At 40.1% G+C, this 16,731-nt stretch overlaps 1 protein-coding gene across 1 annotated transcript in view; it reads left to right on the top strand.

The window, feature by feature from the left end:
• Positions 1–16,731, top strand: part of ITFG1 (integrin alpha FG-GAP repeat containing 1) — a 72,549-nt gene that overhangs the window by 27,709 nt on the left and 28,109 nt on the right. The window contains exon 9 of the mRNA XM_063410658.1: positions 9,201–9,295. Coding sequence (XP_063266728.1) covers positions 9,201–9,295 — 95 coding nt within the window. The remainder of the gene's footprint in view (positions 1–9,200; positions 9,296–16,731) is intronic.

Raw genomic sequence — 16,731 nt, 5'->3', positions numbered from 1 at the left:
ATGAATTAACCTTGTGCCTGTTGGGCTCTGCAGCAGTGTCAGTCCAGGCTGTGCCGCCTGGGCTGCTGCCTTCCCTCACACCCACCCTTCTGCTTGTGCCCTCTTGCACTCCTGCACTGCAAGATCCTGATTTACTGATCACACCTGCCTCTTCACAAAACAAACATGGTTTCAAAAGGTCACTTTGTCTGACATTCTTTCCTACTTCTGAAAATTTTATTTGAAGTATCTTCTCCAGCCATGAGTATTTACCAGTCATTTGAAAAAAGGGGGAGCTTTATATAAGATTCTGACTGAGAACTTCTAAAAGCAACTAATTTGGGATAAGATTTCCTTTCTTAAACTAAGCAGGTTGAACAACAGCTATCAAGTATAAATTATTTGGATAAGTGGGGTTGGAAAAACCAGCAATTAAGTGACTCATGAGAAACTGTCACAGATGTTGGTATAATCTTAGTACCTAATGTTCTTGAGGTATTGAAAAACTAAAGACTTTTTTCATTAAAGAATGCAAATGTATGTTTGTATACATCTGAAAGTCCAGTACACTTGTGTGTGTGTATATTTTAATGGAAAATTGCACAGAAGGATGTGTGTATGTATCAATCTGTTTATGGTAATGGATTAGACCTTACACTTAATGGCTAAGTTGGAACCTCTGTAATAAGTATCACTCCCCCCTGTTACATGATAGCAGTGATTTGTACATCAATCTGATCAAAGGACAGGGAACAATTGACAAATTTGTATTGCCCTTTTAACAATTAATCAGAAATGCTTTTTGACATCTATTACAAATGGCATTTCAATTGATTAAGGTGAGCAGAGTTGGGCACTAGAGAATTCTGCACTTACTTAGCTGCCACATTGCTCCAAACAAGTGAGAGCTCTTCATTATTACTTTTTCTATTCTTCTCATGTCACTATGGTAATTGCAGTGCAGTGGTTGCTATAGCAAAAATGATTAATCCTGCGCTGTTGTTATCTGTGAGCTGGCACAGGAGTTTTATAAGATCTGCTTGTACTGTCCTTAGAGGAAATCATAGATGTTGTCTAGAATCCTGATAAATGCTTACAAGTATATAGAGAATTTTATTAATTGTCATTTAAATTACTAGGAAAATGTTGTGTTTTTAAACAAATTGAAGGATTTCAATGGGACAGTCTGAAAAGGACCAATTTTTCTTTGCGCTAGATGAATGTAAACGATATTTTGGACACAATAACCTGCTATTTTCTCATTAATTTAAAGATTAATAACATATGTTTTTGAAGTAGTGAGTCAGAAATGATTAGTACAGGATATTGTGCTGATTATACGATCCATTAATTCATTTCTATAGGAAATTGGTGTCATAATTGCTGTTAACTATGATTGGTTCAATTGGATGGCAGAGATTGATGGATCATCCTTTGGTATCTTAGACTCTAAAAGTTTGATTAATCAGTCATTGATTTTGCTTAGTTAAGGCAAAGAACTTTGTTTTGGCCTGCATTTAAAGGAGAGTAAAAATAGCTTTTTGAAACCAACTTGGTCATGGTGTCTTCCCAAGTAAATACAGCACAGCTCTTTGTTTCTCTAGGTGGCATTTAGCCAACTCAGTCCTTTATTTTTTAGTCACCATTTGATTTCTTAGCTGCTACTCTTTCTCGTCTCTAATTTAAGAAGTTTGCATTCACCCCTACTATGCATGCTTGCTTTTTGAACAAACGTGGGTTGGGTTTGTTAAAGGTCCATCAAAGTCTTTTAGAGACCTGAACTCAATTTTTTTCTCATATTTAAAATCCAGTTATCCAACTAATAATCCTAAGAGAATCCTCTCTGTTCTCCCCCCTACCAAGTAATGGAACTATTTCATGTATGTTAACTACTTGTATGACATGTAGCAGTAATTATCACTTTCCGTGTAGGAAATGATAGCTCATTATTGCCAGTTAATTATGTTTAAACAGGATAACATAGTGCCTAACCTTTGGGGGTTTTTTCAACCTTTCACTGCACTGTGCCAAATGCATTTTGTTGGAAGATTTTTTTTTAAGTAGACCTTAATTATCCTGCAGCTGAATATACTTTAAATGCACTGCTTTTCTGCCTACAGTTGCATTTTGATTTTGTACCTTTTTATTTTGCCTGCCAACATCATTCTAACATCTGAATGTCTTTTTTTCCTCAGAATGTTGGATCCTCAGATGCAGTAGCAATGTATCAAAGGGAAATTTTAATGGTACATTTTGGTAAATAACCCCTGGAGAAAACCATTCTCCTTTGAGCACTGTGTTGTGAAAATATTTAGTGCTCCTGCAGTCAATGAAAGGATTCCCTGAGACCCTTAAGGTGCGGGGTGATGATACTTCTGTGTGTGAAACGCTCTGCAAGTGAGGAAAGCTGGATTTACTGTGAGCAGGGTGGGTGAAAAAGGTATCACAGTTAATGGAAATGAAGCCTTCTGAGAGACTTTAGATATGGAAGAGATTCTTTTAGTACCAGATGCACTTCTGAAACAGCAGTGTCTAGAGACATACCACTTGTTTTGAGTCCCTGGAAGTGTATTTAGGAGCTAAGGCTGTCTTCTTTGCTAATTTGTAACCAGCAACTCTCTTCAGTGATAGCTCAGTGTTTTAAATGTAGTTCCCAAACGGTGTCAATTTCTGAGGAGGAAAATCAGGTTCCCGTATTTTGCCAAGGCCTTTCACATGTGCTGCCAAATGCTAGTATCTCCTGGGAAAAAGAATTGCTGTTACTTTGTATTAATTTTTGTCAAAGGAGCATGTAAGTTAGGAAGAGCTTTGCTTTCTTTCCTACACTAAGATCGGTGGGGTGCTGCATACGTCACTTGTTTCCCTGTTCCTAGTTGAACCACTTCATCACAGGATTGAATTTGTCTTTGGTGCTGTTTGTGGTGGCTACAGGAGGAGCTCTGGACCCAGGCTGAGCTGACCCAAGGCAGTTAAAGCAGTGGCTTGCCTTGGTTCCTGTTAGCCCTTCCTTACGGAGGTTGTGCGGGAGCTTGGGACATGTGGAACGTCAGAGCTCCAGATGCACAGGCTGGGGAGTTTGTTTAGGTGTGAAACAGGTGAGATAAGCAGCTTTCAGCAGAAACTGCAGCAGGAGTTCCAGTGCTGATTTTGTTTGGTGTGGAGGCGGTTCACATTTCTTTTCCCTGCCTGGCTCACAGTCAGGCCTGGAATTTCCATTGGAGGCAGAAGGCCGTGCTGCTGGCTCCGGTGCAGCCTGGAATCTCACTGTGCTGTTTGCTGGCACGCTGTGTTTAAGTGCTTCTATGCAGTGGAGCTGGGAATATGGAGTCTTTGGAAGGACTTAAATCAGAATTGATTTCGTGTGAAGGAGAGGGTTATGAGGATTTCTTTAATGTCCGTAGAACTTTGAATCATCTGTAAAAGCTCTTTGCGTCTGTTTTTTGAAGTTATGATTCACATTTGCTAAAGGCAGCTGACATTGATTGTTTTAATAATGTGTAATTATCTTAGTAATTTATTATAAGTGTCTCTGTCATGACCATCTCACTGAGCACCTGGAGGCACAGAGGGACAAAAATTCTAATGATTTAATTACTTGAGAAGATAAATTTAAGATAATCAGCTTTCAAACAAACCTTTATTTCATTTGAATATTGAACTCAGTTGTACTTGTTGTAGGCTTCTTGCCTGCCCCAGAAGGGTATTGCTATAGTACAACCCTAACAGGGCTTTATTTCTTCTTTATCCTCTTACTGAAGACCCATGAGAGGAGGATACTGAGAACTGGGCAAAGACAAGAGGGAGCAATGTATGAATGAGAACTTTGTGGTGTATGAAGGTTCTTGTTTTATGTTCAGAATTATAAAAGCTGATTTTTTAGCCTGTATAGTTGACATATTTCCATTTCACCAAAGAGTTAGGGTTCGAAAGAACCTCTACACATCATCAAGTCCAACCCCCCAACTTGCTTGAAAACAATTTCTTTTCTATTTAATAGAACTGTAATAAGTTACAATGATCACTCTGTGATCTCAGAATAACCCCAAAAAGTTGATTCCATTTTTGTTTTCAAAGGAGCAGAAGTAAGATTACACTGCAGCAGAAGTACAGAGCATTTAAATTAAAAAGGTTTAGATCATACACCCACCAAAAGCTGTCTTGCTCTTCATAGCTATAACTTTATCCTGCTGTATTATGAAACAGTTTTGGAGTGAGTGATCACAGAACTTGTCATTTCCCCAAGTGCCATTTTTTTCTGAGCCCATGTTGGTAAGTACATTGCACAGGCATGAATCTAATCCATGAACCTGGTTGTAAATGAGCACTTTTGTAACACCTTTTTCTATGTTTGTAAAGGAATTTGAACATTGGGATTGAGTGTCCTTTACCTAGGTTTACTCATGCCAAGTAAATCACAAGTGTATTTGTTTTACAAGCACCTCTCTGATACCTCTGGGTTTGGGAAGAAGTTTTTTTGTGTGGAGCTCCTTTGACCATTTGGTATTTGTGAATTCAGTTTAAAACATGTTCTCAGACTGCAGTACCTCAGAATTGCTTTTAGAGCATCTAACAATTCTAATACCATTATGCTATGTTTAATCTGATTGACAATTTTTTTTCTGCTCTCTCCCATTCAAATTTCCTTTTAGAACAGATTGAAACTACTTGAGCTGTTTTTTGCAAGTGTGAGCATTCCCAGTGTTAGAGCTCAGCAGTGTCTCTCACACAGCCTGTCTGTGCAAGGTGTGCTCCCAGGGACCTGCACAGGCAGTGGCTTTGGGATACCTGGATCGGGCTGCCAGCGAGGTGTTGGAAAGAAGGCTCCGTGTCCGTGGCTTTTGTTTGAAATACAGCAAATAGGCAGTTGTTAGTGATGATTCTCACATGATTCCTAGATGGAATAAGACTTCTAATTTTGTCTTTACATATTTAGACATAAGTACAGGTTTGCAGGTGATGAGTATGTGGGACTGTTCTTTTTCTAGCCCTTTCCACTGCCTACAGAACTTGATCTTTATTAACCGTGGAGTTAGCTGTATCACAGTCAAGCCAGAGTCCTCTGTTGAGAACTTGCTCATTAACAATTCAGCTTTTGTTTCTGTGTCAAAGGTGCTGCAAGCTGAGTGGTGCTAGCACAGGATATTTGGAGTCTGGAGTGTTTGGGCACACCTACTTCTGTAAATGACATTGAAATTATAAATGAGATTTCCACCAGTGGAATGAGATTTCATTTTAGATGAAAGTGATAGAAAGTGTAGGACACCCCGGGTGAAGGGATGTGAAGATTAGAGGGTCTCCAGGAATTGGTTTCCTAGGTAGACCTAGGACAGAGGAGATTATAAAAGACATGTTATGCAAGGAATTTTTCATGAATACTTGAAACCAGTGTAGATGTGAAGGGTTCATCCAGCCGCTGTCACCAGTACATGTTTTGTCACCTGTGAATACCTAATGGCGCTGATCAGTTGTGCTAATGATACTCCTTTGAATTTCTCGCTTCCTTTGTGCAGAAATTTAACTTCAAGATCAGAGTTTTAAACTGAAGGATCTTTATTTACATTGAGATTGAAACCAGACATGAAGATAGAAAGCATTTCTTGGGTCCAAGGTGAATTTGATGTTAGTCAGTTAAAGCTCTTAAGTTGGCAACCACTGGGGGTGGTTTTTGTGTGGTCTCCAAGGTCAGTAGTTTGCATTCCAGCAGGTGCTTCCAAGGTAGAATCATGTAAAGATGAAGAAGGAAATATGTTCTTTCAAAACAGGAAAAGCTGCTGTATCGATTCATTGGTTTCACAGTATCTTTGAAAAAGCTTCAAAAATGCAGGAAACATTTTATTTCTGGTTATAAAAGATGGATCTGTACATTGTAAGACGTGCTGTAGAAATAAAAACTGGAAAAGAAATAAGATGTAATATTATGATAGAGATGAAGAATATTGGGCTTTTCTTCTTTTGATTGCTACTTTTCTGTAATACAGTATTTGACTAATTGTGGGTTTTCTTAAACTATTTTGCTACGACTCAGAAGATATTCCTGTTTCATTGATGTCCTATTTCCAGCTATGTGCTCAGTGCTGGAGCTTTACTTGATGCCTTTTAAGTTTAGCATTTGTTCTGTCTGCTCTAAGTGCTGTATTAAGGTTTTTATATCTCATCTTCGTGATCTTTACATTCAGCTGAGCACGGAGTGTAAAAGAGGAAAATAAAAACCAAGCAAAATCCAAGCAAACCAGTTCAGTCTCCATAGGATGGATATCTTTATTTGAGAAACTTCTGTGAGGTGGATACAACAATAATTTGAGATATGTCAGCTTAAGAATCGCCTCTCATCTTGTTTTCAGGATGTTTTTGGACAAAATTTGTTTTTAAAATAAATTTTGTTTCAAAACTGTGCTGTAAATTCTCAACAGATTTTTCTCTTATCTTAAAATTAATTTTTTTTTAATTACTGGATTCTTAAATATCTGTTACACAGAACTGAAGAGAAATTGCAACTGGAAGCATGATCCTGTAGGGGAAATCATGTAAATGGGCGTTTATCTTCTGCACAAAGGAACTGAGGAAACTCTGGCCTTCCCATATGGAATATATATCATAGTATTTTCAGTTTGCAGGGACAAAGGCGTGGTGTTTGCATATCTGCATTTATTCATTCTTTGATCATACTGGATATTTTAATAGAGTCTTGAGCTTGTAATTTGTCTACAACACCTTAATGTCTAAGGTGATGGCTTTTTGTGTCTAATTATGTTCTAGCTCTGTCCTTCCTGTCCTATGGATTGGTTATTCCTCAAAGCTCCGAGGGTGTTTTCATCCATGTCCTACCCTACTCTGAACATTAACTAGCCACACTATCAAACTGAGTTATTGGCATAACAAGATGAATGTTTGCAGTATAAGTAGAATCAAACATTTTATATTCTCCTCTGCTCCACAGCATAATTTAAAATGAGAACATCCTTGTTCTTGTCCCTTTCTAAACCAGAGGAAGGTGGTTCTTTGTCCTTGTGTGTTATTGAAAGTCTTCTAAAATCACTTCAGACTGAAACTTGTTGAAATGTGATTAAAATATTAGGGCTCAATTTACATTTTATATTCAGAAAACATATATCTCTTCAACATACTTTAGCAAATCTTTGAATATTCCCATGGTTTGTAATTTACAAATTGAGCACTTTCTTCCATTTAAGTTGAGAAAAAAGCCTGTAGTCCAACAGTATTTTATTCTCTTCATGCAAGCAAAGAGTCAAGATAGTGACATGTTTTAACTGTTGTTCTTGAATGATGCAGAAGGAAAACAAACACCTTCAGAAGCTGGTGCTGATTTCAGACGGTCAGATACAATAGTTGCTATGTTGATTTCTCTGTTCAGTGGGAATTCCCTTTCCCATCTCTTTGGATGTGAACTTACTGGATTTCTATCACCTAGGCTACTTCACATCCTAAATTCTCCACCCTGGAGAAGTGAGCTCCCAGGAGGATCTGGGAGGGGTTTGGTGGTGAGGTAAAGTAATTCATGAGGCAGATGGGATGTAGGAAGCCAGTAAAAGTTTGGCTTTATCACTTGGAGATATTTGGGGAAGTCTGATATTTCCATCACTCCTCCTCCCCTTATAACCCTCCTTTCCATCTCCCAACTCCCTGCTGCAATCAGGGAGGGACCCAGCAAATGCAGCTGCAGACAGAGATGTACACACACACAAAGGGTATGGGCTGGCAGGCTGAGAAACCTTTCTTTGGTGCTGGTAAAGCATGACAGGGCTTCTGCACTGTGGCCAGTACTGGACTGGAAAATGAATACGGGCTTCAGTGACAGGCTAATGATCTGGGTTTTCATATTAGCTCAGGAGATTTCATCCAGGAATTTTACAAAATCCACTTCCCTAAATAAGCTGGTTTGGATTTCTGCAAACCCAAGCAGTAGGTGTGCCTGAGGTGCCTTGGTGCTCTCAGCACCTTTGTCGTTCATACAGAAATCTATTTTATAGCGTGTTTGGGTTGCATTTCTGAAACATCAGACCAGTAAAAATGTCATTTATTGTGGGACAGCCAAACAGCTGTCAGGGAGCCAGGCTGAGAGGATGTTTGTGGCTGTAACCTGCAGTATTGGATAGATGTAATAAAGAATCCAGTGGCAGAAATTATTCAAGTAATTAATGTGCCAGATGAGGACCTCTCTGTATTTCAGTGTTCATGGTGAATATTGTGCTTATCTCGAATTAAATACCCAGCTCCTCAGAACTGTACAGGCTAAGGGCCAAGTTGAAAAGGTGACTTTTTTTTTATTACACTGTGAGCTTTGATTCCATATCGTGGAAGAATGAAGCCTGAAGTCTGCCTGAGCTGAGGGTGCCGTGTCTGTGGCAGCCCAGGTTCTTGGTGCAGCAGTTCCTGCTGCTGCTCCTTGGCACTCGTGTTCCACTCCCTCTGTGCCCTCCCCAGCCCCGGCAGGGAGCTGCCAGTGCCGGCCCCTGGGAGGAGGGCAGGGCTGCAAGGTCACAGCAGCAACACAGAGATTTCTCCTGAAGTGGATAATGGACAGGAAATTATTACTTTTTTACCCACTCCATGCTCTGTGTGTCAGAACTCTAGATGCAAATAGTCATTGCTTGTTTAAATATTAAAAGGTCATTATTCTCCTAAAGGTTTTGGAAATACATGGATTAAAGGCGCTTAAAGAACATTTTTGAAAACCTGTAATTTAGTCAAATTTACCTAATTCTGTAAGCCTGGCATTTATTAGCCATTGTGTTAATCAACTCTCCAGTGCTGTTTTGTGTTAAGTACAGATTAAGACATTACACATGAACTCATGTCTCTTCTTAAAGTCTTGCTGACAGCGCAGGAGTTTAAAACTAGTTCAGAAAATTAAATAAGTTTTCATGGACTTGTGTTGGTAGATTGGTATTAAAGGTATTTTTTTTTTTCCCAACTGAACACAGGGGATTAAATTACTAAGGACTTATTCTTCTCAGTAAGTCAGTAAAATTTCAAATTCTCTTAATATTATGGGTCAAGATGAAAATACATTAGCAAAAGCAATCTTCAATCAAAAGCCCCAGATTAGATTATTAGGTTAAGGATTTTGAATAGTCTGGTTTATCTTACATACTTTTTCACATTTAAAAAAGGAGTAAATTATTCACAGCTGATGATTTCATGCAAACAGGGTTTCTGCTTTTGTAGATACAAAGCTGACAGGCTTTTTTTCTCTTTGACAGATGGGGATGGACAAAGTGAACATTTATTACCAGTCTGTGAAGATGAAACATGTCAGAGAAGTGCCATCTACCTAACCAAGCTGGGGTTGGACCAGGTAATGTGATTTTGGAATAGCAAAGACAAAGCAAAATATTGTCTTTAGGAAATTATATGAAATAGAAACTTTTCAGGAAAGAAATAAAAACCTCCTTACCTGTAATCAATTATAGAATACAAGAGACTTGTATTTATTTACTTGCGTGTTCCCGATATAAAAAAATACGGGTTTAGTGGAAGAGGTTCCTAGAATTCTGTATATGGACAATTCTACTCAAGGAAGTGATGGAGGCTCCTGAAGAGTCACTTACTTGATTGCAAAACACTTTGCATTCAAAGCACTGTAACTGTCCCAGCATGAGATGCAAAACAAGGTTTGTGCTAAGAGCTGGAAACAAATCTAATTCAAATGAGCTCATTTAGATTAACTGAGGGAGTTATTTTAGAGTAAAAATATAAATATATATATACACACACACGTCAAGTTGAAGCAGCCCACACCTCTTACCCCTAATTTCTACTTTGTTTGTTATTAATGAGGTAAGTTTGCAGGAGGTATAGAACAATTTTTTAGGCTGTCTGTCTTCAGGGCTGAGTTTCTGTTAAACTGTTGAAGGTTTGTTTGTCCATGACACTACTGGCTTTCAAAGACATGGTTATAATTCATGGAATAGATTATTATATGTTCATTTATTTCAGTATGTGATCATCTGGTTTAAGTATTAATAATGTCCAGATTTATAATAACATTGCAGCATACAGTAAATTAACCAGATGTTTGTTGAATGGCTTAATGAATGTTTTACTAAATTCATATTTAGCAATGTGAACCTAAAGGCCAAGGTGACATACAAAGTGCTTGTAGCTGACAGCAAAAGCCACTGTAGGGTTCTCAGAGAAAATTCCACTATGTGCCATACATGTTGCTAACCATGTTATGAGTGATTTTTAAGTTGAATTTTGTGCTAAAAGTAGTACCCTCTCTGATCTATAATTCAGAATTTATAGCTGAACTTGTTACTGTTTGTAGCCCAAGTTTAGAGTGTAGATTTTCTCATTTAAAGAATCAAAATCTGTAGAACAGGCTGTAGCCTACTAAGTGAGGAAAATCACTGTGTGTAGGAAAGGAAAGCACTCAGCTCCCAGTCAGTGCAGGGGGAAGGACTGGGATGGGACATGACATCAGAGTGTGAAAGAATAACTCTGAATTGGGTCATTTATATCTTTTAGCCTTCTCAGCAGCTCAGTTTTCAGAAGTCCCGTTTTGCTGTGCATGCTGTTTGGTTGGTTGTGGGTTGCCAGTTTCTTGGTTTGGATTTATTTTTTACATTCATCCCCTGTAAACACAGAGCACAGCCCATGGATTGGAGCATTGCTGGATGCAGGGGGCACAGCAGAGTTTGAGTTATGGGTCAGAGCCTTTGCACAAAGCAGGTGAATGCTCAGTGTGTGATCCTTGCACTGCTTCTGCTCCGGGGAGAACCGGGCTGTGGGCTCATGCTGGAGCAGGGAGGGGCTGGGCTGCTCTTTGGCTAAGAACAGCTGCACTGCAGCTCTGTTTGCTTCCTTACTCTGGATAATACAACAATTAAAAGGCATTGGAGCTTTGCTCCACAAGGAAATTTGAGACAGACATTTGGAATGAAAGTAATTTCACTGTAGAAAGTAAACCCCACACAAACAGCTGACACCACTGAGAGCAGTGGGCTCTGAGGATCCTGTTGTTCAGGATATGTTCCCAAAAGAATTGGTGCAGTAGTGGCAGGGAAAGGTGTGGGTCAGTTTGCATAGTATCAGAATTTTTTCAGGATGGAGTCTGTTATTGTAACCTTCTCTGAAGTAACATCACATGCAGCCAGTTTTTATCTTGCTTTATAAGTTTTTTTTTGATAGGAGTAAACTATTTAGTCACAAATCCATCAGCTATTTAATCTATATTTAATTTGTTTGCTCAATTTAGCTATTTCTCTGTGTAGTTCTAATTTGAAAATAATTTCCAAAAGAATGACACTGGAGATAAAAATTAGCAGTTAAATATTGCCACTTTATTTCAAACAGCAAAGAGTCCAAGAGATTCTCACCCTGCCAGAAAAAAAGTATTAAAAAGTATTTGGACTTACCTAGAAACTTTAAAGCAATTTTCTCATCCTATTTTTAGAATGACTGTAATTAAAAATGACAGTATCAAATGGCATGCAATAATGACTTGTTCTGGTCTAACCTTTTCAAGAATTCTATCTAGAATACTCTTTTCTAGCACTCGTCTGGAGGTAACAGAGCTTTTTCCTTTTGAAACTTTTTTCTCTTTTCTGTTCTAAAACAATGAAAAGTATCAGTGTCTTCATTCATGTGTCTGCAGCTTTTCCCATGGGTTGCATGCTTCCTTCAGGTAGAAATCTATTGAAATATGTCAATTCTTATATTTATTAGGAAGTAAATTGTTTAGTTTCACTGAATTTGGTCATTGTGGGGTCATATGACAAGCTTTCATTAAATAGGTTACTCTTCATGAGAAATGATAAACATAAACTTTGTGGCAACAGACTGGAACAGATTCTGTTTACTAATCACTTCACAATTTGAGGGAAATAAAGAGCTCTTGTAGTGCAGAATGTGTTTGAGCAAGGGGATGGGTATCCCTTGTGTAACAGGTAGGTAATTATAGGGAATCTGTGGGAAACTGAGAAATTGCAAGTCTATTATTCAAAAAATAGAAGAGTCTGTATCTCCCTTGTCTTTTTTCAGCTTTTGCTGTAGGATTTTGTGGCTTATTTTTTTAGTTAAGGGTATAGCAACAAATTCTTGTTTTCAAAATTTCATTACTTTTAACGAAACTGATCTCAAATCTGAAAGATCTCAAATGAGATTACAGTCTTGTAAAAAAATACTTTGCCTGCTGGGCCTGGTTGTGTCCTTCCTGCTTGTTTGCTGTAGCATTTGATAAAACCAAGTGAGAAACAGTTCCTGCTGTTCCATGATAGCGTGTGATGCTTTGGGATGAGATGCATAAGTCAGAAATACACATCTGTACAATTAGTGGCTGTAAACTCACACTGAGGAGAGGCAGGCAATGGCACGTCAGGCCTTGGAGTTGTTCCAGTGAGGTCCTGTCTGTCAGGATATTTCTCATGATGTCTTTGGCCCAACTGGATGGCTACTGGAAAGCCAGGCCAAGCCAGGAGAATTATTCCAAGGATAACCTTTCATCATAGGTTTTCATTCATGTGATGCTAGTTGCAGGGGTTAAGTTTTAGAAATATCTCAGATTCTTTTCTTTCAGATGGTGGAGCAGAAGTAAAGGCCAACAAAACACACACGAGTGGCTTAAGGAGATACAGACCTCCCAAGGTTTTAAAGGATTGTGAATGCTTCCATGGCAACAGCAGAATTGCTGTCAGATCCAAGTGGAATCCTATATGCTGTTTCAGACTGTGGCAGGTGTTAGGACACCTCAGACTTCTTTAAATTCACCTGCAATTGCTACAGTCTAATCTGGGAAATGTTTTAAAGTCCTTGGTAGTGTTTAATGTAGGAACTCTAGATATTGTGATATTCTTAGAGATGACTAATTCTTCTTTAATTTTGCCAAGTATTCGGTATGATTTTTCATTTGTTTCCTGAGGCAAACACTATTATTTCAGTCCCTTCATCTGAGAGTTTCTTTGTGGGCTTGATGATTCTTATAACCTTTCTGTGTACAATGGAAAGGTTATAGCTTTATTCCTCCTGGAAATGGAGCAGGTCTGAAGCAGAACACAGCAGTGCATCCCACAGCAAACCCCAGGTCTTGCTGGTGTCGTTCTCTGGGCTAGAGAGGGAGGGGACAGCATCGACTATCAGCTGCAGTCTGGCAATGTCAGAAGTTTCCCTCACTCCTGTAACAGTTCAAAGGGGGAAATGGATTCAGCTGCTGTAGTTTTCATAAATGTCATATTCTACAAGATCCTCTCATCATTTCTAAGTTGCTTCTCTTTCTGAAAGCAGCTGTGGGGGTGTAAGCAGTAAAACATGACTGTTTTGGTTGCTTTGTTCTGTGATTCTAAACCAGTGCTGTGGATTAGCATCTTCTGGGCTTTGAACACCATAAGTTAATGGTGTAAAGGCAGTCATTTCCTCAGCTGTCCAAGGGATTCAGGACCCTTGCATGCACTGGAGCCGAATGCATGCTGAAATCCTGGGAGTTATTTGTTGTGTTCAGCTGAACTGCAGCGTCCTGAGGGAGCCCAGGGAAAGGACTTGTGTTACTTCTGGGGCTGTGGCAGCTCTTCCAGGCCACTCCTGGTGCTCATCTTTGGCATCCCCAGAAAATGCTCTGGCCAGGAATGGGCTACTAATTTCCCAACTTAGTGACCTGCAGCTGGCTCCCTGCCTGTGTTCTGTGGCCTGGAAGCGGCCATGGGTAGTTCTTGTGCTTCCTGGGTTTCTGGCCATAATTTTTAAATGGAGATGTGTTAATCCCACAGTTGGGCTCAAAGACAGGCTTCTCACAGGCTTTTGAGCAAGAGAAGTGCCTTCCCTAATGTGTGGAAGAGTGTGGGCTCTCTAAGAAATGAGCCCTTTGCAGTGACTGCAAGGAGCTTTACATTCCACTGAAATCCTCACATCTTTCTCAAAATAAAAATGCTGCTGTTTTCACAGGGCAGGAAAGCATTCTCTTTTCTACTTCTTGAAAAACAAATGTTTGGAGAGTTTAAAAACAAATTTTCAAGCATTTAAATATTTTTCCTATTTTAGCCTACACATCATTAATTGAAGGATCCAAAGTATCTATATAAATGTTTTAAGTGATGTTACTAGTGATGCTATGCAGAGAAACTTAACAGAAAAGGAAGAAGTGAATCTGATTTCTGACTGAATTTTATGTGTTAAAATTTCTTTTAGAAATACACTTACTCAGTTTTTCAGTCTTCTCTCATCAGAGCTGTGTAGGAGAAATCATATGATCATAAAACTGGAAAAAATAGCTTAATGTGTCCTCATTATACCCACCTATTTCTATCTTAGAAATTAAAAAATTAGTTTTAGTCTTTTCCTATTAACGTAATAACAGCAAACATGAAGCTCAAAGTAATTGTCTGGATTATCAAATACAAAATAAGCAGGAGATTTATATTGTTGACAAACACATTTTCATTTTTCTGCCTTTTGTGCCGAACTATATGTCCCGAGGCACACAAACAATTAATCTTGCATTACAGTACACAATAGTGCACTTTGTAATAGAAATCTACAGAAGGAGTTTGGCCAGGAGCGTGGATTACTCTGAATTTAAACTTCTCAGTGAGTTACAGCTGGGATGTGATCTGCTTCTGGATCAAACAAGGCTGATGTTCTTGGCTGTTTCACAGCTGCTCTTGGGGAGAGTCCCGCAGCTGCCTCATGGCATGGAGGGATTTGCTGTGGCACCAATGGTGCTGCTGCTTGGTAGCAGTGGGTGAAGTTGTGCTCACCTATTGTTTTGCATCTCATTGTAGGCCTTAGGAATGTGAAATTGCCTTGTGTGAATCACTCTCAATAGAGCAAAAAGAGAAACAAATTTGTATTTGTGCCTAAAAATTCATTTTTCTTTTGTCTCTTTAAGATAGTGTTACCCTACCTGGGAACATTTAGAAAGTATATGATGGATATAATTGGATTTTACTGCAATGACTGTGCGAATGATACCATGTAAAGTAAAAGCTATATTATATTTCATGGTTCTGATTTCAATCACTGTTTTTCAAAATTAGACTATTTTGCAGTAATATTGTTTCATCTGTCTTCTGCATGACAAATAAGTGCTAAGAAATCCAACCCTTTGAAAAATTTCCGTGGGGGTAGGAGTATTTTCCTTATTCTCTGTTTCTCAGGTTTTTCCAAGCCTTCAGCAGCTGTAACTGCTCAGAGGGGTGTGTGCTGTGGGCTGTGGGGTCCCGGTGTGTTTGTGTCAGGTGTGGGGTCCCGGTGTGTTTGTGTCAGGTGTGGGGTCCCGGTGTGTTTGTGTCAGGTGTGGGGTCCCGGTGTGTTTGTGTCAGGTGTGAGCTGCAGCAGGTGTGGGGTCCCGGTGTGTTTGTGTCAGGTGTGGGGTCCCGGTGTGTTTGTGTCAGGTGTGAGCTGCAGCAGGTGTGGGGTCCCGGTGTGTTTGTGTCAGGTGTGGGGTCCCGGTGTGTTTGTGTCAGGTGTGAGCTGCAGCAGGTGTGGGGTCCCGGTGTGTTTGTGTCAGGTGTGAGCTGCAGCAGGTGTGGGGTCCCGGTGTGTTTGTGTCAGGTGTGAGCTGCAGCAGGTGTGGGGTCCCGGTGTGTTTGTGTCAGGTGTGAGCTGCAGCAGGTGTGGGGTCCCGGTGTGTTTGTGTCAGGTGTGAGCTGCAGCAGGTGTGGGGTCCCGGTGTGTTTGTGTCAGGTGTGGGGTCCCGGTGTGTTTGTGTCAGGTGTGGGGTCCCGGTGTGTTTGTGTCAGGTGTGGGGTCCCGGTGTGTTTGTGTCAGGTGTGAGCTGCAGCAGGTGTTGGGTCAGCTCAGAGCCGCGGCACTGGCGGGCAGCGCGCGCTGGGTGTGCGCAGTGACGGCACGGCCGCCCCGGGACCCGCACAGCACCGACCTCAGTGCGCTTCTGCTTCATCTTGGGGCTTCTCTGACCCGCCTGTGGTGGTTCAAAATCCCAGGGGAGCAGTCAAGGGTCACACACGATCAGCGTGTGGCAGGAATGTCATTGATACTGGATTGTGCTAGCCAGGGAGTCTGTCCATGGCAGGATGTGACACTGTCATGGATCTCCTTCTGCTTCCTGAAACAGCTCAATTAAAGCTTGGGTGAGAGAGGTGTAGGATCTCTTCAGTGCTTTTGATGTTGGTGATAGCGATCCTGTAAGATGGCACCCCTCTGTCCTTTTGAAGGCATTGTCAGTCAGTTGACATATGAAATTACTTCTGACTTTTAAAATGACACTGATTTTTTTCTGTAGCATCGAAATGTTAACCCCTGGCACTTCAGCTTCATACTAACTTGCAAAATCAACTTGATTTTAATTAAGATAAATTCCTATTTAGCACCTCTGCAGTACTTTGGAAAGCAAGTGCAGATGCATTCTTATTTCCTGTCCTGGAGAAATTATACTTTGCACTTCTTTTGTACTGTCAATTTGATACTTTAATCTCAATTTCTTATCAAACAGTGCAGTATCTGATGCTTCTGGGGATGTAGGAGGGGAATTGAAGCTCTTGAACTTCTAAATATCCATGAATAATAAAATTGTTCAAGCTGAAATGAACTGTAGGAGATCCAGCCTCCTGCTTTAAGCCAGGAGCACACTGAATTCAGACCATGTTGTTTAGAGCTTTGTCCACTCAGACTTTGAAAACCCCCAAGGACAAAGATCCTTCAATTTCTCAGGGCCTCATTTGTTGTTGAATTTGGTTGTTTATCTCTAGTCAGAACCTCCCCCGTGCCAGTCTGACCATTTTCTCTTGCTCTTCTGTCTCGTATCACAGTAGACAGGCTGACTCCATCTCCTCAGCTGGC

Source organism: Prinia subflava, chromosome 13 (assembly GCF_021018805.1).
Source record: "Prinia subflava isolate CZ2003 ecotype Zambia chromosome 13, Cam_Psub_1.2, whole genome shotgun sequence".
Classification (NCBI taxonomy): Eukaryota; Metazoa; Chordata; class Aves; order Passeriformes; family Cisticolidae; genus Prinia; species Prinia subflava.
This window is presented reverse-complemented; position numbering and strand designations above follow the sequence as displayed.